The sequence below is a fragment of the Cucumis melo genome, chromosome 1 (assembly GCF_025177605.1).
Source record: "Cucumis melo cultivar AY chromosome 1, USDA_Cmelo_AY_1.0, whole genome shotgun sequence".
In the NCBI taxonomy this organism is placed as follows: domain Eukaryota; kingdom Viridiplantae; phylum Streptophyta; class Magnoliopsida; order Cucurbitales; family Cucurbitaceae; genus Cucumis; species Cucumis melo.
The window spans coordinates 29,654,075-29,680,318 of NC_066857.1; the positions used below are offsets into that span (position 1 = coordinate 29,654,075).

The 26,244-nt window shown below is 30.5% G+C and overlaps 1 protein-coding gene and 1 long non-coding RNA gene across 2 annotated transcripts; one reads left to right on the top strand and one right to left on the bottom strand.

Annotated features, from left to right (window-relative positions):
* The first annotated feature begins 5,625 nt into the window (after positions 1-5,625).
* LOC127151680 (uncharacterized) lies at positions 5,626-11,628 on the top strand. The gene is made up of 3 exons (XR_007824776.1): positions 5,626-5,956; positions 10,121-10,180; positions 11,321-11,628. It is a non-coding gene; the product is annotated as an uncharacterized LOC127151680 (long non-coding RNA).
* On the bottom strand, positions 11,001-16,034 carry LOC103492610 (hyoscyamine 6-dioxygenase-like). The gene is made up of 4 exons (XM_008453039.3): positions 15,655-16,034; positions 13,598-13,848; positions 12,080-12,395; positions 11,001-11,522 (listed from the first exon to the last, which is right to left on the bottom strand). Exons 1-4 carry the CDS (start codon positions 15,859-15,861, stop codon positions 11,271-11,273), a joined length of 1,026 nt encoding a protein of 341 aa, XP_008451261.1. The 5' UTR covers positions 15,862-16,034; the 3' UTR covers positions 11,001-11,270.
* Between the last annotated feature and the right edge of the window lie 10,210 nt (positions 16,035-26,244).

The window sequence follows — 26,244 nt, forward strand, 5'->3', positions numbered from 1 at the left end:
ATGATGTACTGATATTATATGTATTAGTTGATTAATACACTTACTACGTGTTTTTTTATTTCCCCAAAATTGTTGCAGTTCATTGTAGTTATGGTTAAGCTGGCAGTAATTGTTTTTCAAAGTGGTCAATACAATGAGCAACATTGCTACGTGGATTACAAAACAAATTATGTTTTGGTTGATGGAGTGATATCATCATTTAATTCTTTTGGAAACTTGATTCATATTGAAATTCAGGTTGAGTCATGTATTGAACTTTCAGTTTTAATTTGTTGGCTATAGGCAGTAATGATGTTCATGTTGAGTCATGTATCGACAATGCATAAAGTGTATCATGCTTAGTGCATTAGGTGTACTTAATTGATTGAGTGTATCAACAGTTCAGCAAGTGTATCAACAACATATCAAGTGTTTCAAACTAATAATATGTATTTGTGAGGTATTAAAGAGTAAAAAAAAAGTGCATGAGCAGTACATCAACAAAACAAATCATGTGTATCAACGGTATATATTGGTATATCAACCATATATATTGGTATCAGTAATTATCTTAAATTTTGGGGAAAATGAAAAGTTAAAACGTGAAGGGAAGAAAAAAATGTGAAATGACTGAAGGGTAGCTTCGTAATGTAACGACTCAACTTCTTATACTAAGCCAAAGTCATTACTAATTAAAAGATAAATAAAATTTCTTAAATTAACAATAGAAAATAAAACAAAACCTTAAATACTCATTAAAAATCATAAACAAGTGTATGTAGAGATAAAATTAAATAAAATCTTAACTCGGACTCTATCTAGTTTTAAAGAAAAATAAATAAAATAAAATAGAAAGTGCATTTGATCAAATGACATAAGGCGGAAGCAAAAATGATCCATATGGCTCACCACTGTCACTTCTTGTCATTTGCCAACTTTCCTTTGCCCTTACTTCTACCTATGCCTGTAAAATTAAACAAGAAAGAGTGAGTATGAAAATATACTTAGTAAGGGACCTACTACTAGTCCTGCTAGGTGCTTGTTAACTTCCTATTAGAGTCCTGTAAGATGGTATCTCTAAACTGGCTCATTTTCTAACACGTGCAATCTGTGATCCCCAGGGAACATATCTAGTCTTCGGTGAACCCAAAGGAACACTAGGACAAACTAGTCTTTAGTGTACCCGAAGGAAACACTAAGACAATCGGGCTGTGAGTGACCTTGTCGAATCACTTATAATCATGTCTATGTCATACTGGATTGGTGATCCCGTCGAATTATACAGTCATAAAAAGGTGGTGATCTTGAGGAACACCCATGTGGGTACGACTCTAATAGATAAAGATAACAGTACACCCTATCCATAGCATGTACATAATATAACATTATCATAAACATGGCATAGGTATCAATCATAGCATTCGTATTCAAATATTATCATCATAACATATCTCAATCACCATACACATGATCATATTATGCATACCAACTACATCAAAGCATAATAGAAGAATTTCATGCAAGCTCTCACTTCAATACGAAGGTCTAGTAAGAGAATCTCTTACTTAGAGATTATCTTAACTCAAAATTTTTAAAATTAAACTTAAGATAATTACGAATAAATTACCTTAAATTTGGGATGTTACACGTAATTTCGTATTTTTTAAAATGTGGGTTGGGCTTCAATTTTACTATTTTTGCAAATATAAAAATGTTGTGCTATGAGCCTAATTTATGATACTATAATTATCATATTTGCAAAAGCCCCTAAATTTTATTCCTACCTATAATCTTTTTTCCTTCGAAACTCTTTTATTACTAACATTAATAAATTCTTAATAAAATGATTGACAATAGATTTAACTTTTAAGTGTTTTAGTAATCAGAAGTCTATGAATCGAATCCTCCTACCCCAATAAGAAGTTTTCTTTAAAAATTTAAAACATATTTAAGGACGCCATGGAAATAATAATTATTATTTAATCAATTTTGATGAAAGTCATCTTTAAAATATTAAAGAAAGGATGTTTTCAAAAAATATATATAGATATATATTTAATTTTCTTTTGATAAAAATTGTCTAAAATGAACTTTGAAAAGAAAAAAATCAAAAGCTATATTTGAATGATTATTAATGTAATGCCCAAAATAAGGTAATTTTTAATTTTAATTATCTTAATTTTAACCATGTTGAAATTATTTTGAGTGTTACTTGAGTTAATTGTTGAAATTGTTGATTTTGTGGAAGGTAGAATTAATTAAATATTTGGGAAAAATGTTTAGTTAGTTTAGAGATTCGAAATTTTTGGTGTTATGAAAGATCTGTTTTAAATGGAATGTGTGTTGAGCAATAAATTTTGGCCAATTAAATTCCGCCACGTCATCACAGTAAACATTGTGATAATCATAATTTCATTGGGTTTGGATAATTAAGTTCTCTCGTATCCGATCTAATTAAGCCCTAAATATAAATTAGGCCAAGAAATAATGGACCAAGCCCGTCAAACAAGTGGGCCCGGGGATGAACCCAACAAGCAAATGGCCCAAGCCCAGAGTGTCAGGTGGGCTCAAGCCCAAGCCCAACAAGAAAATTGGCCAAGCCTAAGTCCAACAGACAGATGGTCCCAAGCCCAAGCCCAACAAGCAAACGGGCTCAAACCCACCTAAAGCCCATAAAATTTCACTATAAATAGAGACATCTACCATTCATTTAGGGGACTTTTTGGTTGAAGAGAAGAATCGAAGCTCTGAAGAATTGAAGACAAAAACTTCTGAAGACTCTCAAGACGTGCAAATTATCATCAACCTCGAAATCATCCTTCTGAAAGATCGAAGACTTGGAAGATCAAACTTTCCTTGAATTCCAGAAGATTGAATCTCGATTTGACTTGTAATTACAACTTCTTGAAGATCAAAGACCACGAAGTTCTAAATTTTATTTTTTTTTGTATTCGAGAGAAAGAATCAAAGGAGTAAATATTAGAGATTATATCCACAATACATAAATCAATACAAAGTTCGATTCCACGAATTAAATTTCTCCTGAAATCTCGTATGAACAATATGATTGGTTGATTTTATATTATGTGTATATATAATTAATTAAATTGTGAAAATGTTAAGAATAATTATATTATTAGGGATAATATAATTATTTAAGAAAAGATATATTATTTTAGGAGAAAAGAAGAAAAGGTAAAAAGAAGTTTTGATTGGAATAGTTAATGAGGAGAGAGGATATTTGAGTTTTAAAAAGAAGATTTGATTTGTTTTAAATGAAGAGAGAGAAGGTATGAAATTTATTTTGGGAAAAGAATAAAGAAAAAGAAAAGTATTATTTTCTTAAATAGATCTTGATTTACGTGCATTACTATTCATCTTCTTCATCCTTAAGAAACCATCATAAAACCTTAGTCGTCGTCCAGCTGCCGCCACTTTCGATTCTCCAATTAACCTTCGTCGCTTAGTTTGTCATCCGCTGATCTTGCCGTCAAAGCTGATCGCGAGTTAGCCATTAATCATGTCACACATCCGTCGCACGAACAAAAGTCGTAGTTGTGGGTTGGGTCTTCGTTTCACATCTGCCGTGCTTCAACACTACACGTCGTTCGTCACGTCTCTCCTTTGTCAAGCATCGTCGTCTGTTCGCATCAGCTGCGCCGACCACCATTCACGAACCACCACCTGAGCCATCACCATTCGTAAGCTGCAACCTAAGCCGAACTCCTCAATATGAGCCGCGTCATGGTAGTTCGAGTCGCATCCTTGTAGTCCAAGTCGACCATCTATTCCCTCCAAGTCGTAAGTCGAGCCGTCTCTTCATGAGCCGCATGTGTCTGCCTCCTCCCTCACTGAGCCGCGCGAGCTGCCTATCCACCCCTAGCTAAGCCACCAAGCTTATTTTAGCCTTTTCCCACCTAATTTTGATAAGTTTTGATTGGGTTTTAGATATGTCTAATAAATATTAATTTTGGCCTTTAAATAATTTAATTTTAGATTAATTTAGTTTTTTTTCTAGAAGGATTGGTTAGATTTAACTGGAAGTTTTGAGCTGTGAAATTTTTCCAACCAAGGAAAAATTGGATTCGATCTCAACTTTGGGTAAGTTGAATTAAATAGATTTTTGGATCTTTAAGTAACTGCTAAGTTATTGAATTTAGTATATTTTTCTCTTACTGTTTAGGATTTATTCTTGGAAGGCTTGACTGTTGCTGTTACGAATAATTTGGTTAAGCTAGTCTACATGTAAGAGATTCTCTTACTAGACCCTCATAATGAAGTTGAGAGTTTGTATGTGATTTTTTTATTATGCATTAATGTAGCTAAAATGCATAATGTACTGATGACATATGATAATAACTGATAGTTATGACTGAGTTATGTTGATGATGATAACTAATGATGTTTGATAATGCATGAAAATGATGTTTACTTTTTACCATTTTAGAAAAACCAAGCTAAACTTTTAAGAAAAGAAAAGAAAAAAAAGCAGTTTGCATTTTTTTTTAGAATTTGGTAAGAAATTCGACCTACCCTTCTTAAAAATGATGCAAATTATGAGAGGATATAATACGATCGAAAAATATGCTTGATTTTTGAAAATAAATATAAAAAGGAAAAAAATTGTTAAAAATGGCAAAATGGACTAGAATAATGAGATTTTGTTTTGATTTTTTTTCTTTTGTGGCGTAGATAGTTGGGAAACTTTCATATATGTAACAAAGCGCATAAAGTTAGCCATTTTTTAAATATTTCAGATTTCTTTCATCGTTTTCCTCATGCTATTTTTTTTCATCGTCTTCCTCATGCGATTTCTTTCATCGTCTTTCTTCTTTTCCTTATTTTTTTTCTGCTGCGATTTCTTTCCATCGTCTTTCTTCTTTTCTGATTCTTTTTTTTATGTCGTTTAATCTTTCCATCGTATTTCTTCTTTTCCTTTTTTTTTCGCTATGAATTCTTTATTCTTTTTTTTTTTTTTACGTGTTTAAATTTGGGTAACAAAATCTAAATGATCGTATACAAAAAATAGCAAAATCTAAAAGAACGTGTATAAAGAAAATCTTGAAAAAAAATCATTTAGATTGGAGTAGCCAAATGTAAAGTAAAAAAAGTAAACGATTGTGTAAAAAAAATAAAATATCGTTTATAAAGAATCTTTAAAAAAAATCCTTTAGATTACAGTAGTCAAATGTAAACGATCGTGTAAAAAAGAATTGTGTATAAAAAATCTTGAAAAAAAATCATTTAGATTGGAGTCACCAAATATAAACGATTGTGTAGAAAAAATAAAAGATCGTGTATAAACAATTTTGAAAAAAATCATTTAGATTGAAGTAGCCAAATGTAAACATGTAAAAAAAGTAAACGATCGTGTAAAAAAAAATTATCATTTAGAGAAATTTAAACGACCGTGTACCAAAAGAATTAAAAAAATCGTATACTAAATTTTGAAAGAAAAAAATCGTTGTAACAAAATTAAACGATATAATTGAAAAGATAAATTGTAGCAATATCTAAACGAAACAATAACCAAAATAAATGATCGCAAATATATTACGCGTGTAAATACTTTGACAATTTGTTATATCTTTTAAAATACCTTATATAATTTGTATTTTTTTATTATTTGGGGAAAATTAAAAAAAAAAGGTTAGGAAGGAACTCAATTTTTTAATTTAATCATTTGGATATTCCGAACACCTCAACCATCTCCGGTGGCTCCTTTCCCAAAACCATAGCTTTTTTCTCAAATTCAGTCAGTTTCAACCTCACCCATGTCCGGATTTTATAGACAAACTCCCTCAATTTTCTTCCATAGACGGAAAACTCATAGAGAAATCCGAGCTGGTGGAGGCCTAAAGCTCTGCATAGACTGTCGATGAACTTCTTAAGCCGTTTAAAGACAGATAATCCGATTTTGTGGAGAGGGTTCTTGAATTGTCTTCCTTGAAGATTGGTCTGATAATTGATCGAGATGGTGAGTACTCTACAAAATAAAATAAATAAATATCTTTGTTATATGCTAATTGAGCTTTGAACCCCTGTCATGGCATTACAATTCGTAGGTTCTGTTGATAATTTAGGGATTCTGAATAGTGTTATTACAGATGATGGGTTTTAGTGCTGAGGATTTATTTTGTGCTATGTTAGCAAGTAGAGATTGAACTTTTTCTAATGTTAGCAACAAAGTGTTTAGAGATTAAGGAGTTAACCTTTGAGAAGGTTAGTAGAGAGTAGGGAAAACTAAATTTAAATTTTGTATTAATGCATTGAAGATACATGAGGTTTCACTTGGTTCCTATCATTAAGATCCATTTGAATCATGCTACAATATTTTTGAAAGAATATAGTGCAATAGAAAGGTATGGTTACTTTCAAGCTTTTCCCTGTCGCTACTAACATGGGTGGTTATGTTGTTCTTATATTGTTTTGTATATATTTTCATCCATCATGGCTTAAGAGAAAGGATGGGAGAAATGTATGGATTTTCACTGATTTAAAAAGGTGTATAGTTTAGAATGGCAATGAAGAAAACTAATCAATGTAATTAATAATTTATATGATGACCTAAAAACAACTCTGTACTATCTCTATTCAACAGTTTTCTTCTCTCGTATTATGTCATATATCAATGAAAGTGTTCCTATAAAAGAGTGGAAAACAAAACAAAGCAGCTCAGCGGCATTTGGAAATTTTGTTAGCTTAATTGCAAAAGAAAAGTCAATTTTCTTCACTTAAACGTGTGTTGATGCTCTGCCAATCCTACATGGTCATAACTTTATTGAAGTAGTTTTTGTCAAAGAATTTGAGTTTTCACAAGGAGGTCAAACAATATTTGGACTAAGCCAACATAATGGGTTTGTGAGTGCTGGTGATGGATCTTTTCAACCGTTTGATCTTGGAATGAAATGTCCTTTGAATCATTAGACAGAAGTGATCAATATTTCTGTAACGCCCAAAAATTTAGATAATTTTGGAGTCAGTTATCTTAATTTTGTTTATCTAGATTTAATTTATTGGGCGTTATTTTGAATCCATTTAATGAGAATTATTTGATTTAGGTGGGAATTAAAATTAATTAAATATTTCTTGGATGAATATTTAATTAATTAGAGGTTTTGACACGTGGTGTTTGTTGAGTTTTTATTAAATGGTAGGTTAAGAGGATTAAGTAAAGTTGTGGATTTTAGTGTTGTTGAAGTTGAATTTAATTAAATAATTATGGACGTTATTTAATTAAACCGTAGGGTGGAAAGTTTGTTGGAGATTTGATAATTATATGTATACGTGGAAATATATATATAATTATTATGTTAAAGGAAAAGATAATTATATTTGTTGAAATATAATTATTTAAGGAAAAGATAGTTGTATTTTGGAGAAAGGATATTTATTAAAGGAGAAAAAGTAAAATAATTATATTTTGGGAAAATATAATTATTTGTAAAAGGATAATTAATTACTTTGGAGAAGATAAATAATAATTAATTATTGTGAAAGATAATTAATTATTTTGGAGAAAGATAAATAATAATTAATTATTGTGGAAGATAATTAATTATTTTGGAAGAAAGGTAAATAATAATTAATTATTGTGGATGATAATTAATTATTCTGTAGAAAGATAAATATTGTTTATGGAGTGAAGTTGTTATGGTTGAGTTAAGATAATTCATGTTGGAAGTTATAAGTGATTTATTAGAAAAGATTTGATTGATTAAATTAATTGAGGACTTAAGTTAATTTGAGATTTTGGAGGGAAAAGTTAGTTTTAGTGGAATTGTAATTAATTGAGTATATATATATGGATATATATATATATTTAATTAATAATTTGGAAAAGTGTAGTTAATTATATTATGGAATATAATTATATTTATTTGGAAAAGAAAATAATTCATGAAGAGAGAGATGATTGATTTTGATTGGACGAAAAAGATATATATTTATAAGAGAGAATAATGGTTTAAATAAATATATATTTATTGTAGATTTTGGTGAGAGAAAAATAATAATAATAATAATAAAGAAGTATTATTATTATTACTAATGGTTATAAATGCCTAAGATTAAGGCATTGATTTAGGAAAGATAATGGGAATAAAGATATATGTATATTTTTTTGGTATTATATATATATATATATATATCCTAAAAGGAAAAGGAAATAATAATAATTATTATTATTATTGTTATTATTTGGGTCTATAAATAGCATTGGAATGCTTAGGATGGAATTAAAGGAAAAAGAAAAAGGTTCTTTATCTTCTTCTCTAAGATAACCCTCTGCTGTCGCCGCCTCAGTTAAAGTTAAGATTGGTCTCTTTGGAAGCTTGAGGATTTAAAGTGATGAATTAAGAGGATTTTTCGACCTCCATTTGAGTAACCTTGGTAAGCAAATAAAATTAAATTAATATTTTATTAATTTAATTTTGGATCTATTTGAGGTTTCTTTAAAGGTTCAATTGGCTAAACTTTTTAAGATCTAAATCTTGGATTTTTCCCATGAATTGGTTTCAACCCCAATTTTTAGAAAGTTAATTAATTTGGGAGGATTTTTGGATGTTAGCCAATTGCTAATTTCATTAATTAAGATACTAAGTGTTCCTTTTATGATTAGGATCAAGTTAATTGGAGAATTTTACTGTCAACTAGGGAGTACCTTTGTTTGGCTAAAATCTTCAGGTAAGAGATTCTCCTACTAGACCTTCGAACTGAATTCAAGAGACCGCATGTAATTATGATTATGCATTGATGGTAGCTAAAATGCATAACTTGATGCTACTGATAATGACTGTCATTGTATTGATGTTGATGATGATGACTGAGATTATTATGTTGATGATTGATGATGATGACTGATGTTATGTTAATGACCGGTAGTATGTTGTTGATGACTGTTGATGATTGTTAATGCATGATATATTAATCACATGATTAAGGACGTTAAGATTAATACTCATGCCATGTTATGATGTTATGTTATGCTACATGCTATGGATAGGGTGTTCTGTTAACTTTGTCTATTAGAGTCGTACCTGCATGGGTGTCCTTCGGGATCACCACCTATTTAGGACTGTGTGGTCCGACGGGACGCCAGTCTAGCATGGATATAGATATGATTCGAGTGATTCGACGGGGTCCTCGCATCCCGATTGTCTTAGTGTTACCCCCGGGTTCACTACAGACCAGCATGTCCTAGGTGCTCCCTCGGGACACCGAAGACCAGATTTTCGTTCCTACGGGAGCGCATGTTGCACGTGTTCGGGAACGTGCCAGAGATTGGGTACCATTTTCAGGACTCTAATGGGAAGTTAACAGACACCTAGCGGGACTAGTAGTAGGTCCCTTACTGAGTATATGTTTATACTCACTCTTTCTATGTTTAACATTTCAGGCGAAGGTAAAGGTAGAGGAAAGCTGGCGAGCGACAGAGAAGGATCCGTGACATGCCATATGGGGACTCAGTTTTGCTTCTGCGTTTATGTTTCAGTGTTTTAATATTCCGTTTTTAATGAAAATTTATTCTTCCCTCGTTTCAAAAAGTGTCTCTTGTCATTATTTCTTTTTAGTAACGACCTCAGCTTAGTATAAAGAGTTGGGTCGTTACAATTTCGTCATGAGTATTTTGAACAGAAAAGATTATGTGAGAGCATAGATCTTTTGTTGGCATCTAGTTTCGAAAAAAAAGAAAGAAAGAAAGAAAAGAAAAGTGTGAATATGGTTAATGTTGAGAACTGTTTGGAATAACGTAAAAGCTCTGTTTAATAACGATTTCATTTGTTTGTTTCTGTTTTCCAAAATTATGTTTGTTTCCTCATAGTAATATAGATCTTTTGTTGAAATAACCAAGAGAAACTTTTTGCATCTGCATACTTAGTTGTGGGCTATGAACAATAATATTAATTGAGAAATCCGATATCTCTTGTTCTTCCTCTTTATTTTCTTCAGTAGCTTATCATTTTCTATTGAATGACAGCAAAAGCATTATAGAAAAGTTTTGCTTTTCTATCAGATTTCATGATGAAAACCCCTTATTGTTTGCATCAAGATGAGTTCATTTACTGAATGACAAGTTCGAGATTGAGAGCCATTCTTGAATTCATGAATTTGATCCTTGTGTTATTTTCTGCTGATGTAGTTATGTCCTTCGAGCTATTTTACTCTCCAGACAAGTGGTTGGATCTGATGACACTTCTCAGTAAGTTCTATCCTTGAAAAGCTCTCATATTTGGGGTAATGTTTCTTTAAAATTTCTCTGAAAATCATTTCAGTTGAACTCAAAATAATGATAAGTTTATGTTTGACTTTTACTCTGTTTCTTCAAAATTAACTGTATTCATAGTGTAAATGATTTTGTAGTTTGCTATTAGCTGCATAAGTTTCATGTGAGAAAGAAACTTATCCTTACATCATGTCATGTGATGTCAAATCTACTCTATGCTCAGGGGTTTGGTTTCACCAATTTAACAAGCATGGGAATAAGGAATTTTATTTACATTCTCTTTGCCTCGAGTTTAAAGAGATTTTAGAATGCATTTAACTGTTAAAAACTTTCGCAGTTAAAAATTGACCGTGGTTTTAATGAATGAATTCAATTTATAGTGGTCACTTACCTATGATTAAATATCCAACAATTTTTTTTTCACTCAAATGTCGTAGAGTCAAATTCGTTGTCCGGTGAGATTAACTGAGACATACATAAATTAACCTAGACACTCACACATATTAATGAATAAATAAAAACTTCGATAGATAGAGTGTTCTAGTCCTTAAACTTTGAGAAGCTTTAGTTACGTAATTGAGTTTTAAATTATGATACTCTAAAATCTCTATTATCAATTATGTGACTTGTTTCTTTGATTGATTTGAAAGAATGCCAATAACAAAAGTAAGTTGACAAATAGACAAGAATATAAAAACTAGATGAACTACCCTGGATTGAAACCCAGTGAATAAAAGTACAGTTATCACTGTTTTATGAGAGAATAGATTCAAAAACTCCATAGCAACTACCTATATTAAGTATAAAAGTACAGTTAGATTTTCGAGATCAAAATGTCAGTACATTGTCATATGATGCAAAAACAAGGCCTACACACTAATGTGTCACATAGGAAAAGTGTAACTGTAATAGTGTAAATCTCTAGTCGATTTTGTAGTAAAGATTTATTTGATGATACTATATATATATATATATATATATATATATATATATATATATATATGCGATTTCTTGTCTTATTACCCCAACAGAGAAAAAAAAAGAAAAGAAAAGAAAAGAAAAAGGTTTAAGACTGATTGGTTTCAATATACTGCATAACTGCCTTAGTATCAACAGCTCTGGGCAGGTAATTTCTTTGAAAGTCTTTGAAGTTAAGGGAGCGATAACGTGGAGGGTTGGCTTCGTTTATCATACATTTTGCTGGTTCCATCGTTGCTTCATCTTTTGGATAAACTAGATATGTTAAGCTTTGTCGGGATGTTTTCGAATTCGTCACAGCTCGGTGTTCTGCTGCTTGTAGCTTCCCATTGGTAATTATCTACATAAAACCATCAAATACTTGGTAATGCTTCCAATAGTAATGTTATTTTAGCAATGTAGTTATGGAAGAACACTTGTCTACATGGAAGTAGTTTGTGTGCTTAGATATGCTTTTGAAAAGTAGCGATTATATGAAATGCATTTTTAAGTACGATAATACAAAAAAAAAAAAAAAAAATGGTGTGAGAAAGTGAGATATTGGTAAGAAAAACGTGGGTAGAACTTAAAGCAAATAATAATAATAATAATAAAAAAAGTATAGTGAACAACTATAATATTTATTAGTAATGGGTAGCACTTCTATCACTAATAATTAGTGTACAGCAATAGTTTTAAAGAACTGTGAGTATATCAAAATCTACTAATGTGTACTATCACTGATAGACTGATAGATTTCGGGAGTTGGATCTATGTTTTATTATGTTTCCAAACTTTTTTGTGTTGTGTTGTATTTGACAATTCTTTGGATCTACTTGTTATGTTATACTATTTTAAAAGTCATGTTTCACATCTTTAATCGTTTAAAAGCAATTAAGAGGAAATGGAAGAATGTACCTGTAAAACGAAGCCAATGTTAACTACAAAGGCTTTATCGATAGGTTGAACACCAATCCATTGTCCATCCTTGAGGACTTGAAGGCCATTGACATCTTGAAACAAAATAGTGATAAGGCTTGGATCACAATGTTGGCTCAATCCCAAAGTCAAGCTAGGGTTTGGGCAAGGTGGGTAATGGTTTACCAACAACAATGGATTTTCACTCATTTCACCTCCTAAGTACCCTTTTCCAAGTCCCAACCCTTCACTCATCAGCTCTAATATCTCCAAAACTAACTTTCTCATTGCAACACAATAAGCTCCAACCACTTCCCTAAATATAAGTCCAAAAATATTACATGAGTAGTTATCATAATTAGCTTGAAAACAAACAGAGGCGCACAATATTATTGAAATGTAAGTATTTTCAAGCCACAAGTAAGCACAGTTTAACTAGTTATAATACATAATTGATATTAAAATGTATTTATTCCTACGTTTTCTTATTTTTTGTATGCAAAAAAGTGCCAACACAATGCTAAAATGATTCGCAGAAGCTTTACTAACGAACTTCTGTCCACAAATAAAAAACGTTGGGAAGAAAAAAAATATTGGAGTGCTTTCATCTTACATATATAATGTATCACTACAAGAAAGAATGCTTTTGTGAAACTCAAAAAAACCGTATTGTGGAACCATTAATATATATTTCCAAGGATGAGATCAACAAATTTTATACTTTTATTATATTAGATTGTTTAATATTAATTATTATTAATCATTGATCCATATATATAAGTAAAACAAATGACTATGACTAAGTAAAATCATTGATGATCAATTTATTGTTATAATAGTTTGATTCGTCTATAATTATTATGAATTACTTTTCATAACTATTGATTCAGGCTATAAAGAATTAAAGCCTTGTTGAGAGGCTATTTTCAAATTATTCTATGATTTATAGACAAAACTTAATCAAAATATAACAATAATAATAGTAAATGGACAGATCTAAAGAAAGCTATTTTTCAAATCAAGTTGGTACATAGTAATAACTTTTAATTAGCCCATTAATAGTTTTTTTTTTTAGAAAAATATCAACGTTTTAAATATGTTAGTTGACTTGAGTCGTGGTTTACTAGAATAAATCATAATTCATATTAGTCGAACGACATCAATTAGGAACTATATAATGGACCAAAAAGTACATCCAACTAACTATATCTTACTATAGAGCTACAATAAATCATACTACCATCGTTATTATTACACTTTATCCCAACTACCCAATTATTTTTCTAGAATGAAGTACACAAATATCTATAAATATTAAATAATTAGTTTTGAGTAATTTTCATTCTAAGAAAGTGACATATAGTAAAAGGTCAATTAGGAGAGAAAATGATATAATGTAAAAATTTGTAGCAATAAACACATTTAAAAATTACCACTAACATTTTCACAAAATGAAGTTTTTTTAATATCGATAATTTTTATTAATTAATTAAGGAGTAGGTTTTGTGAAAATTTTACCTGTATTTTGGGGGATTTTGAGGCCAAAAATGAACATATTTCTCCAAAGGATGACAATTGAAAATCAAAGCATCTCTCCAACAGTGAATTTGTTCCTTCTTATAATTCTCACTGCTTGTATAAACTCTACAACTTCTGTTTGGGTCCTTAGAGCATTCCTTTGCCTTCTCCGGCCCCGACATCGCGTGAAATTCCTTGAATATTCTCATTGTCGCCTCTGATACCCTTTTCGACACTCCATGGTTTATTATCTAAAAGAGTATGTTATGAGATTGACAAACATTATTTACGTGATAATTTACTGATAATATTAATGAGTTAGCTACGCTTACAAGTAGAGGAAGAGTCTACTATCAATTAGAGAGAATATTACTAAATATAGATCGTAATTAAGATGCCTCTAAAATTCAGAGAGATTATATATAACAACACTCCTTTAAACTCTAGCTAGGGTCAAACTCATAAAACAACACATAAAACAAATACAAATTATAGTTTAGAGCATTGTCCTTGAGCATCCACCAAGCGGTGTTGTGCTTGATTATTTGGAGCGCCAGATAAGAGATTGAAGGTATATATTCCAATAGAAGAATTAGGATAAATCAAAAGAGCTTGAAATTGGTATACGACGTAACTCTAAATTAGTTAACCGTATCTTTGACTAGAAACTTGGAATGACCTATTCAATAGGACACATTTTCAACACTTTGGACTTATGAATTATATGATTTATATCATGCCTTCAATGACATTGCCACCTTTTGAATCTTAAATAGAGTTGACATTTTGGTTTATGGTCATTATTAATGTCTCTTTTAATGCTCATGTTTAGTTAATTCATACTCTCTCTTTCTTCTATCTTAGATTGCATTAAATTATATTCATGTGACATCTTTTCACCTAAAATATTATTTGGACTTGGGATTAAAGTCCTTGAAATAGTTAAAAAATGAAGATCTTCTTATAGGTGTACTACAAATCAGCCCTTTTTAATGGGATATAAATTATATGATCACAAAGTAATTAATTTAGATTATTAAAAAAGTGGACAATATATAATTCTTTATTAGTACTAGAAAATATGGAGTTTTTCTTTGTCTTCCAAAAGGAAATTTAAAAACAAACAAAGAGTAAGAATGGTGATGACTCATGTTTCAAGCTATGTCTTTTAATTGGTTATATATTTTTTCATTATTTGTTAAATTAATTCAATATTAAATCAGTTTCATAGCCTCTTGATTTTTTTTAAAAAAATTAAGTTTATAAGACTCCCACCTATAAAACAAATACCTATAAATTTTATTTGTTTTGTTACTTCATATGTTTTGAAAATCTCAAATAAACTTTAAAAAAAATTGACCTCGTTTGATAGTTATTTAATTCTTAATATTAAGTTCACACTATCATCCATACAAGTAAAAAAATTGGTTTAAAAACTAAGAAAAAATAAATACTTTTCAAAGTGACTGGAAATTCAATTTTCTAACAAAATAAAAACCCACACTAAAATAAAAAAAAAAATAGTAGAAAGTATGAATAAATTAAAAAAACTAAAAACTAAAACCTAAAGTTGAAATCATGATCAAGATCATGGAAAATAGTTTTAAAAATCATGTTTTTGTTTTTTGAGGTGACTAATAATTTAAATATTTCTCTTTCCTACAAAACTAGAGAGATCATAGAAACAAATCAAATCATTAAAAAAAAAAAACCTTTTTTTATATAAAAAAAATAGGTTCTAAAGGATATTCATACCAAACACTTGAAACCCAAATGGGAAATAGGATATATTCTCAATCAAGAAGAAACAAAAAGGAAAACATGAAAATTCAATTCTACTTTCTTTCTCTCTTTACTTTTTTAGGATCCTTGAATTTTGTCAACATATTCACATAAAGTATATATTATTTACCATAAACCTTTATACCAAACTAAAGTTTTAAATTTGAAAATAATATCATGAAATAACATTTTTAACTCACTTATTTTACAATAGTTTAGAGGGGAAAAAAACAAAACAAAACATTTCCACATATACTAAAGAGGAGCTTTCAAACCTGAAAAAATCCACTCTCTTTAGAAGCACCAAGGATTTTGCGAACAAGAAGGGCTCGATCGCAGATAGATAGATCAATCACTGGAATGGCCTTCGCCATCGGAACAACGACGTTCCCGGGCCTCTTCTCCGGCGGATACACATAACTTTCTGGTACCGATTCAGCAGTTTCCCAATTGGATACAAACTTAGCATCTCCCTGCTGCATGTTTAATTAATTAATTTGTGGTAGTAACTAGTTGATGTTAAGATTTTGTTGTCAATATAGATGATATGATGATGTCCAATATTTTGAAGAACTCAAGCTCCTTTATATAGTAGTGAGGTTTCTTGTTTTAGTTGGGTTGTCCCCTTCTTTTCTTTTTTTTTTTTTTTTCTCATCATGGCATTAAATACAGAAAATGCAACTTGCTGCAACAGAAGACTTGTATTAATACAAACTTCAAAACTCTGCAACTTGCCATAATATTTATTTGTTTTCTTTTTTAAAATTTTGTTTTTACCTAGCTCAATTTCTTTCCTTTGACGTCTGCACGCTTATGTCGAGAATTTTTAAGTGGTCATTCACTTCCATATTAATATCGTTCAAGCATGTTAAAAACATATCAACTGTCGGTCTTTATGCCCTAGAATTTGTTCAATTAATTAATTTTTCATATTTTTCAACGTCGAAACAAAATTTAGTATGGGATTAATAAATTTGGAAAATACAAATACTAATTTTTGGCCTAAGTACACATTTAATTTGGTGGAGTTCTAATGAGATCGGATGTTTATATGATGTACGTACTTTCTTGCACACCAAAAGTATTATTTTTATTTGACCGAAGTATTTTAAGGAAGCTCTAGATTTGAGATTATACCATGGTTAAGATAGTATTTAAATTTGAGAATAGTTTTTAGTCCAAAAACGATAAAACGATCGAATCTTTAAATTTTAAGATAAACACCACATGACTATCCGTTGCCATTAGCTAACTTACTTCTAACTAAAAACCGATAAAGTGAATAAAGATTAGTATTTGAACAAATATTTGTATAAGATATATATTCTAATTAATAAATTGAAGTTGAAATAAAAACTGGGAGGGACCAAACAATAATTCGAGCTCATGTTTATTAAATTTATTATTGAAGGAAGACTTTGACTTAGATTTTATGAGGGATCGATCAACTTAATTAATTAAACTTTGTTATCTCGAAAAAACAAAACTTTATTATTTATTTAGAAACAAACAATAATAAAATATGCCCTATCCTAACCTCTTTGTTTAAAGTTTTCGGCGCAACTTTTTTTAATTAAAATAAAAATATATCTTTATATTATTATATACAAACTTAAAAATCACTTCGGAGTTGATTGATCAAATAGAAAGAATAGTAGATCGAAGTTGATTTAAAAAAATTATAAATCAAAAAATTTCGAAAAATATTGATCGGTCCACTTTTATCTCTCGACAATCAAAATTAGTTTGAATACCGATTTATATTGATGTGATTGCATCATCTATTCCAAATTTAGGATATGCATAGATTATACCATATATATATATATATATATATATATATTATATTTATACTTGATGGACCAATTGGAAAGAAAAAAACAAAAAATTAGTTTGTATAGTGGAGTCGGTTAATTGATTACATGTTTGAAGTTATTGATACAAATGAATTAATTTTATCTTTTCTTTTTTTGTTCAAAACTTTGGATCTAATTAATTTGACATTCTTAGATCATTTAATGTTGTATTTCCATTTTTTTTTAATGAAATCAATGCTTATTCATTGAACATAACTACAAGATTTAATTGAGAGAGAGAGAGTTTAAGTAAAATATATAATTTGAAAATATGGATAAAAATAACTTTTACATGATACAAATTTATATAAAATATTGGATACATAATAGTTGAGGGTGTTTGTTTCTGAGGTTCTATCACAACGGCACCCAATCATACTCAAAAAGAAGAGCTTGATCATCCCTATACTTATACTTTAGTTTTCTATTTTATTTGATGTAGCTAGATTTGTTATTACTTTCTTTCAAATTTTTTTAAGAAAATAAAAACTCTCCATTTTAATCTTACCATTGAAAAATTTTCTCTGCAAAAAGGAAAATGATGAGAAGCATAATGTGTGAGTCAGTGAGTGGTTTATTTTTTTTAATTAATTTCAACTCATCCATAAAAACCATATCCAACTAAACAGATTATCCCTTAATTCTTTTGATACAACAAAATGTGTGTAGATGGAATATGAATTCTAATCTCAGATATTAATAAATGGAATATCACAATAACCCACTATAGGTTAATTAATGTTGTAAACTTTTTTTCAAAAAAAAAAAAAAAATTCATCATAATTTATCATCATGCAACATTATTAAGCAAGTGTCATATTCAATATTCACATGAAAAGTAATTTTTAGAATTCAAATGGATTAAGTTTGAATAGTACTATATATATCATTGATATTTATTAAACAAATGGAATTTACTTCTGTTTTCCACTTGTTCCTTAAGTGTAGAACAGAAAGGGACATCTTTTTCTCCCTCTTCAATCATTTTTTCCTTAAAAGTGTGAGTTACGTCCTCTCTCATGGGTCTTTTTCTTTGAATATTATTCATGACTAAAGTTGTTTGATCCAATCATATACATGTTCTTTGAATCTATGAAAAAAGATCAAAAGAATCTTTCATGTCTATCATCTTAGTGTTATATTTTTAATATTTTTTACGATGAGAAAGTTAGAAAGTTCAAATGAGATTTTCATCGTTAAATTAGAGAAAAAAAATATTTTTTCACAGTTATTTGGGATAAATTTCATTAATTATGTATTAAATATATTTAGATTGTAAGTTTAATATAAATACCTATGTTTCTCAAATAACAATTGAACATATCCATAATCAATATTCAATATATCATTTTCTCTTACTTTCTCTCATTAGTTTTATTAAAAGCAATTTGCCAAATTAAAAGAACGGTGTTTTTCCATTGTGGAACTTTGAGCTATACCATGTCTTAGTTGAGTTGTTATATCCTACGGCGAACAAGCCAAAAAAAGTTTGTTGCATCGACGCATTTGATATAAAGAAATTGAATACATATAACAAAAGACTTGAATCAACTCTTTTAAAGATGCGCAATATTTGTGTCTCAACTTAATTGTTTAAATCTTTATTAATTATTTTTCAATATTTAATCCATTTTCCTATGCTGTTTGTAAATCCTTCGTCAAATTATCTAAGTTAATATCACGATTCAAAACTCTAACCTTATCAGTGAAATGAGTTGATTTAGCAACAAACCATTTGTGCTAAGCATGACTTGTGTGTTCAAATCTCTAATTCGTAACTAGGTTACTTCATCTCTCTTCCACCATATCGAGCCCTTTTTGTTCAATCAAATTGCCTGAAATTTGTGCTAAAATTTTATTAAATAAAACTAAATGAAATCATCCAATAAAAGTAACTAGAACTAAATCCAATTCAAATTATGTCAACTTGGATTTTGACAGTTTCAATATATTCTATGTTGGGTATATATAAATATAGAATAGGGGGAAAGATTATAGAGATATATATATATATATACGTTGTATATTATAAAGAGAGTTGGTGAGGGAAGAAATTCAACCACCAATGTAAAAGATGTGTGTGTCTTTTTCATGATTTTAGAATAGGATAAGGAGAAGAATTATGTCAAAAATATAATAAGAACAATAAGAAGAAGAAGAAAAGGATAGGGATAGGGAGAGGGATGAAATATCTATTTATCTTTCTGTCTTTCTTTTCTTTTTTCTTTTTTCTTTTCTCTGTCTCATCTCTATCCCCAACTCTCATTTGTCGAGTACTAATTGATTTCCCTTATCAAGGTACTCCATTTTTTGTTCATGGCAAATAGGTGATTCCTCTAAAAGGATAAATTGGCATATATACTTGGGTTGGGTTATATATTAGTTCATCCTTATCTTAAAATTTTATTAAAAATATTTTCAAGCATAGCATATTAAACTAGAATATTTATTGAATACAGTAAAAATTATAGATTTTATAGAATATTTATATTATAATTACAGTAAAATATTTTGTAAATGTTTTCTCGATTAGAATAATTTTTTAAAAAATAAAATGTATTTTTTCAATAACAGATCACAAAACCAAATTGGTTTGTCTTAGCTCAAGATGCATGTCCTCCACATTTAGTGAGAATTATTGTATGTTTGTTGAGTCATTAGGAAGTTATTTTTCTAAAAAATTTACTGATATATACTTTAATTTTCTGGGATATTTTATCCTGCATTTTTACTTAAAGACCTATCTTAATAATTAGAAAAAATAAAAGAATAAAAAACTTTAAGAGAAACCTCACTTCTCATGATGGGAATAGATGGATATCAATTTTAAAGAAATAACTTAAAAATAAAAACAATAATTAAATTGAAAGAAACTTTAAACTATCAAATTAATTGCATATAGATGTTAATGTTTTACACATCCATCTACATTTTAATTAGGATGAATAATAATTGGCTTTTCTTTTATCCCATTAATGTTTTTTTTTAAAGAAAAAGGAGAATGAAAGTCAAAAAGAAAATGTAACAAATTCTAACAGCTTATAATTAACTTAAAAATTCTAAAAAAAAAAATTGTACCACAAAAAATCAAACCAAACAAAATTAGGAAAAAGAAATGTACCGATGAATCTCTAAACACTCCCTCTTTAACCATATATATGATAATGACTTCATATATAAACAAACAATGACAGTGATTTCCATACCAAAAGATAAATAAGGTTGAGTCCCGTCGAAAATAACAAATTAACTAATATTAGAATTTGACATTTGTCCCAAATTGAAATTAAAGATATAAGTTTGACAAATCTTGACGATGTTACATGCTTTCATTGTGACTCATTCAATTTAACTTTGTTAAGAAAGTGCTTTAGGATTGAAACATGCTCATGTGTGTTTATCTTTGTTAAGTTAATTTAGTCCAAGTTTGTTCTTATTTCTTAGGAATTAGTCATTCATGATTTGTAATCATGGAGAAAGTCTAGGGTCATGTTGATTAGTGGAGAAAGTTTAGGGTCATGATGTTAGTGGAGAAAGTTTAGGGTCATGATGTTAGTGGGTAGTTATTTTTAAGACTTTAAATACTGTATTTTTCTTTGAATGTAATTGAAATGAATTTGTCTTCAATTTGCCATTGCAATATTTATTTTTACTCTAGAAAATAACAATTGGTATCAGAGCTCTCTTCTTAAGGGATCTGTGAGTGTGAGTTGTTGTGTCATGGACGCCATAACAAGTTCTAGTTTCACTTCAATTTCTCCATTGATATTTGATGGAGACAACTACCAAGTTTGGGCAGTTCGTATGGAAGCTTTGGATATTTGGGAAGCAGTGGAAGAGGATTATGAAATTCCTGCTCTTCCAGACAATCCTACCATGGCACAAATCAAAGCGCAAAAGGAGAAGAAGACAAAGAAATCCAAGGCAAAGGCATGTCTGTTTGCTGCAGTCTCATCTACTATCTTCACTAGAATTATGACTCTGAGATCAGCATATGAGATATGGAATTATCTCAAGTCAGAATATGAGGGAGATGAAAGAATCAAAGGAATGCGTGTGCTAAACTTGATTCGAGAATTCGAGTTGCAGAAGATGAAGGAAACAGAATCAATTAAAGAGTATTCTATTAGGTTATTGGACATTGCAAACCAAATCAGATTACTTGGTTCTGTGTTCAAGAACTCAAGAATTGTAGAAAGAATTTGAGGCATCTATTTCTGCCTTAGAAAATACCAAAGATTTGACTCAAATCACTCTTGCAGAGATACTCAATGCTTTGAAAGCGCAGGAACAAAGAAGAGCCATGAGGCAAGAAGGTGCTGTTGAAGGAGCCTTGCCAGCGAAGCATCATGAGAACGTTAGGAACAATAAGAAGAAGAAGTTTTTCAAGAAGAATCAAATTTCTACTAGAGAATCTTCAACTTACAACAAAGCAGGAGTCAATAAGGGATCCTATCCTCCCTGTTCACATTGCAATAAACAGGGTCATCCTCCTTTTAAATGCTGGAGGAGACCAAACGCCAAGTGCACCAAATGTAACCAAATGGGGCATGAAGCTGTAATTTGCAGGAACAATAATCAACAACAAGGTGTAGAGGCCAAAATTGCTTATCAGGAGGAGGAGGAGGAGGATCAATTGTTTGTGGCAACATGCTTCGTGGGTGATCTGAAGCCAACAAATATCACCAAAGTCAGAATTGGCAATGGAGACTACATCTCAGTCAAAGGAAAAGGGACTATTGCGATTGCCAGTTGTAAAGGTACAAAACATATACAAGATGTTCTTTTTGTACCTGACATTAACCAAAATTTGTTGAGTGTGGGTCAACTTATTGAAAAAGGTTTTAAAGTTACTTTTGAAAATGAATATTGCTTGATTAAGGATGCAGCAAATCAAGATATTTTCAAAGTAAAAATGAAAGGAAAAAGTTTTTCACTTAATCCTTTAGAGGAGGAGCAATCTGTTTTTGCTCTCAAAGAAGATGAAACACAGCTTTGGCACAAAAGAGTCGGTCACTATCATCATCAAGGGCTGCTATAACTAACGGAGTTGGCACTTGATTTTCCCAAGCTTAGTGAAGAAATCTCAAGCTGCAAAGCGTGTCATTTTGGAAAGCAAAATAGGAAGTCATTTCCCAAGTCATCTTGGAGAGCCACTCAAAAATTGCAGCTCATTCACACAGATGTTGCAGGTCCTCAGAGAACACCTTCTTTAAAAGGCAGTCTCTATTATATTGCTTTTATTGATGACTTCACCAGAATGTGCTGGATTTTTTTCTTGAAGTTTAAATCAGAGGTTGCTCATGTCTTTTGGAAGTTCAAGACAAGAGTTGAAAATGAAAGTGGTTGCAAAATTCAAATGGTAAGGTCTGACAATGGGAAGGAGTATGTTTCGGCAGAATTTGACAAGTTTTGTGAAGATTCAGGCATAAAACATCAACTTACAGCTCCTTACACTCCTCAACAAAATGGAGTTAGTGAGAGGAGAAATAGATACATCATGGAGATGACAAGATGCATGCTGCATGAAAAGAGTTTGCCAAAGAAGTTTTGGGCAGAGGCAGCAAATACAGCTGTATTTCTTCAAAATAGGCTTCCCACAAAAGCATTGAAGGAAAAGACACCATTTGAGGCATGGTATGGGTACAAACCATCATTGAAATTTCTCAAAGTATTTGGTTGTTTGTGTTTCACTCATGTTCCACAGAGCAAGCGTGACAAACTTGATAGAAGAGCTTCATCGGGTGTCTTTATAGGCTATAGTTCTATCAGCAAAGCCTATAAAATTTTCCAGCCACAAACTGGAAAGATTTTCGTGAGCAGGGATGTTCACTTCGAGGAAGATGAAGAGTGGAACTTTGATGATGCAGAGAAGAAAGGTCAGACCTTGGAAAAGATGAAATTCAAGTTTTTTGATTCAAGCATTGAAGAGGAAGATGACAGGCAGAATGAAATAGTAGATGATGCTTCCGTGAGAGGAACAAGGTTGCTTTCTGATATTTATGAAAGGTGCAATGTTGCTGTGTGTGAACCTGCAAACTATGCAGAAGCAAAGAAAGATCAAAGGTGGATAGCTGCAATGGAGGAGGAGTTGTCAATGATAGAGAAGAACAAAACTTGGATCCTTGTTGACATACCTCAAGATAGAAAGGTAATTGGAGTTAAATGGGTGTTTAGAACCAAGCTTAATGCTGATGGCTCGATTAACAAGCACAAAGCCAGGCTTGTGGTTAAAGGGTATGCTCAAATCTTTGGTGTTGATTACTCTGATACTTTTGCTCCTGTTGCTAGAATGGACACAATCAGGTTACTATTTGCAATAGCTGCACAAAAGGGGTGGAAATTGTATCAGTTGGATGTCAAATCAGCTTTTTTGAATGGTGTCTTACAAGAAGAAATTTATGTTGAGCAGCCCGAAGGATGTGAGAAGCAAGGAAACAATGCAGATCATATTCAAAATTTCAAATGGGAGATGATGAAGATGTTTGAAATGACAGATCTCGGCCTCATGTCCTACTTCCTTGGCATAGAGATCAAGCAAGGGCAAGGTGAAGTTTTCATTTGTCAGAAAAAATATGCAAAGGAAATACTAAAGAAGTTTAAGATGGATGAGTGTAAGGCTGTAAGCACTCCAATGAATCAAAAAGAGAAGTTGTGCAAAGAAGATGGTGCTGACAAAGTTGATGAAGGATATTTTAGGAGTTTAATTGGTTGCTTGATGTATCTCACAGCAACAAGACCTGATATTTTGAATGCTGTGAGTATTTTGTCTCGTTTCATGCATTGTGCAAGTGAATTACATCTTAAGGCAGCAAAAAGAGTGATACGATATGTCAAAGGCACAAGTGATTTTGGTGTTAAGTTCACTAGGGGCAAGGAGTTCAAACTGATTGGTTTTTCTGATAGTGATTGGGGAGGTTCCATTGATGATATGATAAGCACTTTAGGTTACTGTTTGACTCTTAGCTCTGGTGTTTTCTCTTGGAGCTCGAAAAAGCAAGAGATTGTAGCCCAATCCACTGCTGAAGCAGAATTTATTGCTGCAACAGCTACTGCCAATCAAGCTTTATGGCTGAGGAAAATTTTACTTGACCTTGATCTGGAGCAGAAGAAAAGCACGGAGATTCTTGTTGATAACAAAGCGGCTATTGCTATTTCTCATAATCCTGTGTTTTATAAGAAGACTAAACATTTTAACATCAAGTTATTTTTTTTAAGGGAAGTGCAGAAAAGTGAAGAGGTGATTCTTGTCTACTGCAAAACAGAAGATCAAGTTGCAGACATATTAACTAAACCGTTGCCTACTTGCAAGTTCGAGTTTCTAAGGTCAAAACTTGGTGTTTGCAACTCCTAAAGCAAGGAGGAGTGTTAAGAAAGTGCTTTAGGATTGAAACATGCTCATGTGTGTTTATCTTTGTTAAGTTAATTTAGTCCAAGTTTGTTCTTATTTCTTAGGAATTAGTCATTCATGATTTGTAATCATGGAGAAAGTCTAGGGTCATGTTGATTAGTGGAGAAAGTTTAGGGTCATGATGTTAGTGGAGAAAGTTTAGGGTCATGATGTTAGTGGGTAGTTATTTTTAAGATTTTAAATACTGTATTTTTCTTTGAATGTAATTGAAATGAATTTGTCTTCAATTTTCCATTGCAATATTTATTTTTACTCTAGAAAATAACAAACTTTAATATTTTAGCTCAAATTTAATTGAATAAAAAGACATACGCTTAATTTGGCTTAAGTGGGGAATCCTAAACTCCAATTAGTTGGTCCAAGTGACACAGGCCAATCTAATCTCTTAGACCAAAGAAAGTTCAAAGTGAGAAAGTAGTTTTTGATGAGAAGGGTTTAAATGTTTTTTTACCAAAACATGTATATGAAATCATCATATATGGGAACAAGAAAGAAGAAAAAAGAAAAGGGAAAGAGAAAGGGAGGGCCATAGTTTAAACATGGGAGAAATAGTGCACACAGACCGAGTGGGTTTAGGGTTCATGAGAAAATGGAAGTGGTTGGGTTTGAAGGAGACATGGCCGGTTGGATGTCCATTCCATATTAATGTCATTAGGACACACACTTGCCTATAATACTTTATCCAATATTTTTGCTCTAAATATATTTCTCCTCCTTAAAATATATTTCCTAAAATTAATTATAAAAATAAGCAACAATAAACCAGCAATAACGCGACATTTAGGTTTAAATCTCATATTTAGTTTGTTATTCTATTTTCATCCCTAATAGAATGGTGAGATGGTCGTTAAAATTCTATTAATTCTCTGATGAAATAATGAGATGGACTTTTACATTTGGATGACTAGGATGTCAAATAAGATCTATAGAATAAATTGGTAAAATTTCTTGGTTATTTATCAATTTAATTAATATGATGAATATGGATTCTAATCATCAAAATATAGAGAATCACGTTATCATTTCGTTAAAATCTTATTCTGTTAGAATTTATTGGTATGTATTAGTCTTGGGCTTGTGATTGATATAAAAAAAGTCACCAGAAAACAAAAAAAAATTGTTACACTCGATTTTTCTACAAAACATAAAATATATTGTTTATTTTGCTACTTTGACGATTTTCCTAAAATACATAGTATTAATTTATAAACAAAAAAAAAAGATCTTTTTAAAGTCAACTCATCCCTTCTTCTGTCGACAAAAAAATATTCTCATATTGGTTGACATAAATTATCAGATGTTGGAAATGAATAATGGAGTTATTATCCCATTATTGCATGTGCATGTGCTTAATAAAATAGTACAATTTTTAAACGAGTAGACAAACAATTTGTAGGTGTATTCATTGAGTCTTTTTTTTTCTTTTAGAAAATAACAATAATTTACATATGTATCAAATGTGTATTTAAGTTAATATCATTGGCTTTTAATAGAATTTGTTGATGTCAAAATTAGATAACAAATAATATGAACATGACCTTCATGTGACGTCAACCATATGATAATAAGTTTTTAATTTGGAGAAGAGAGGACCTTCA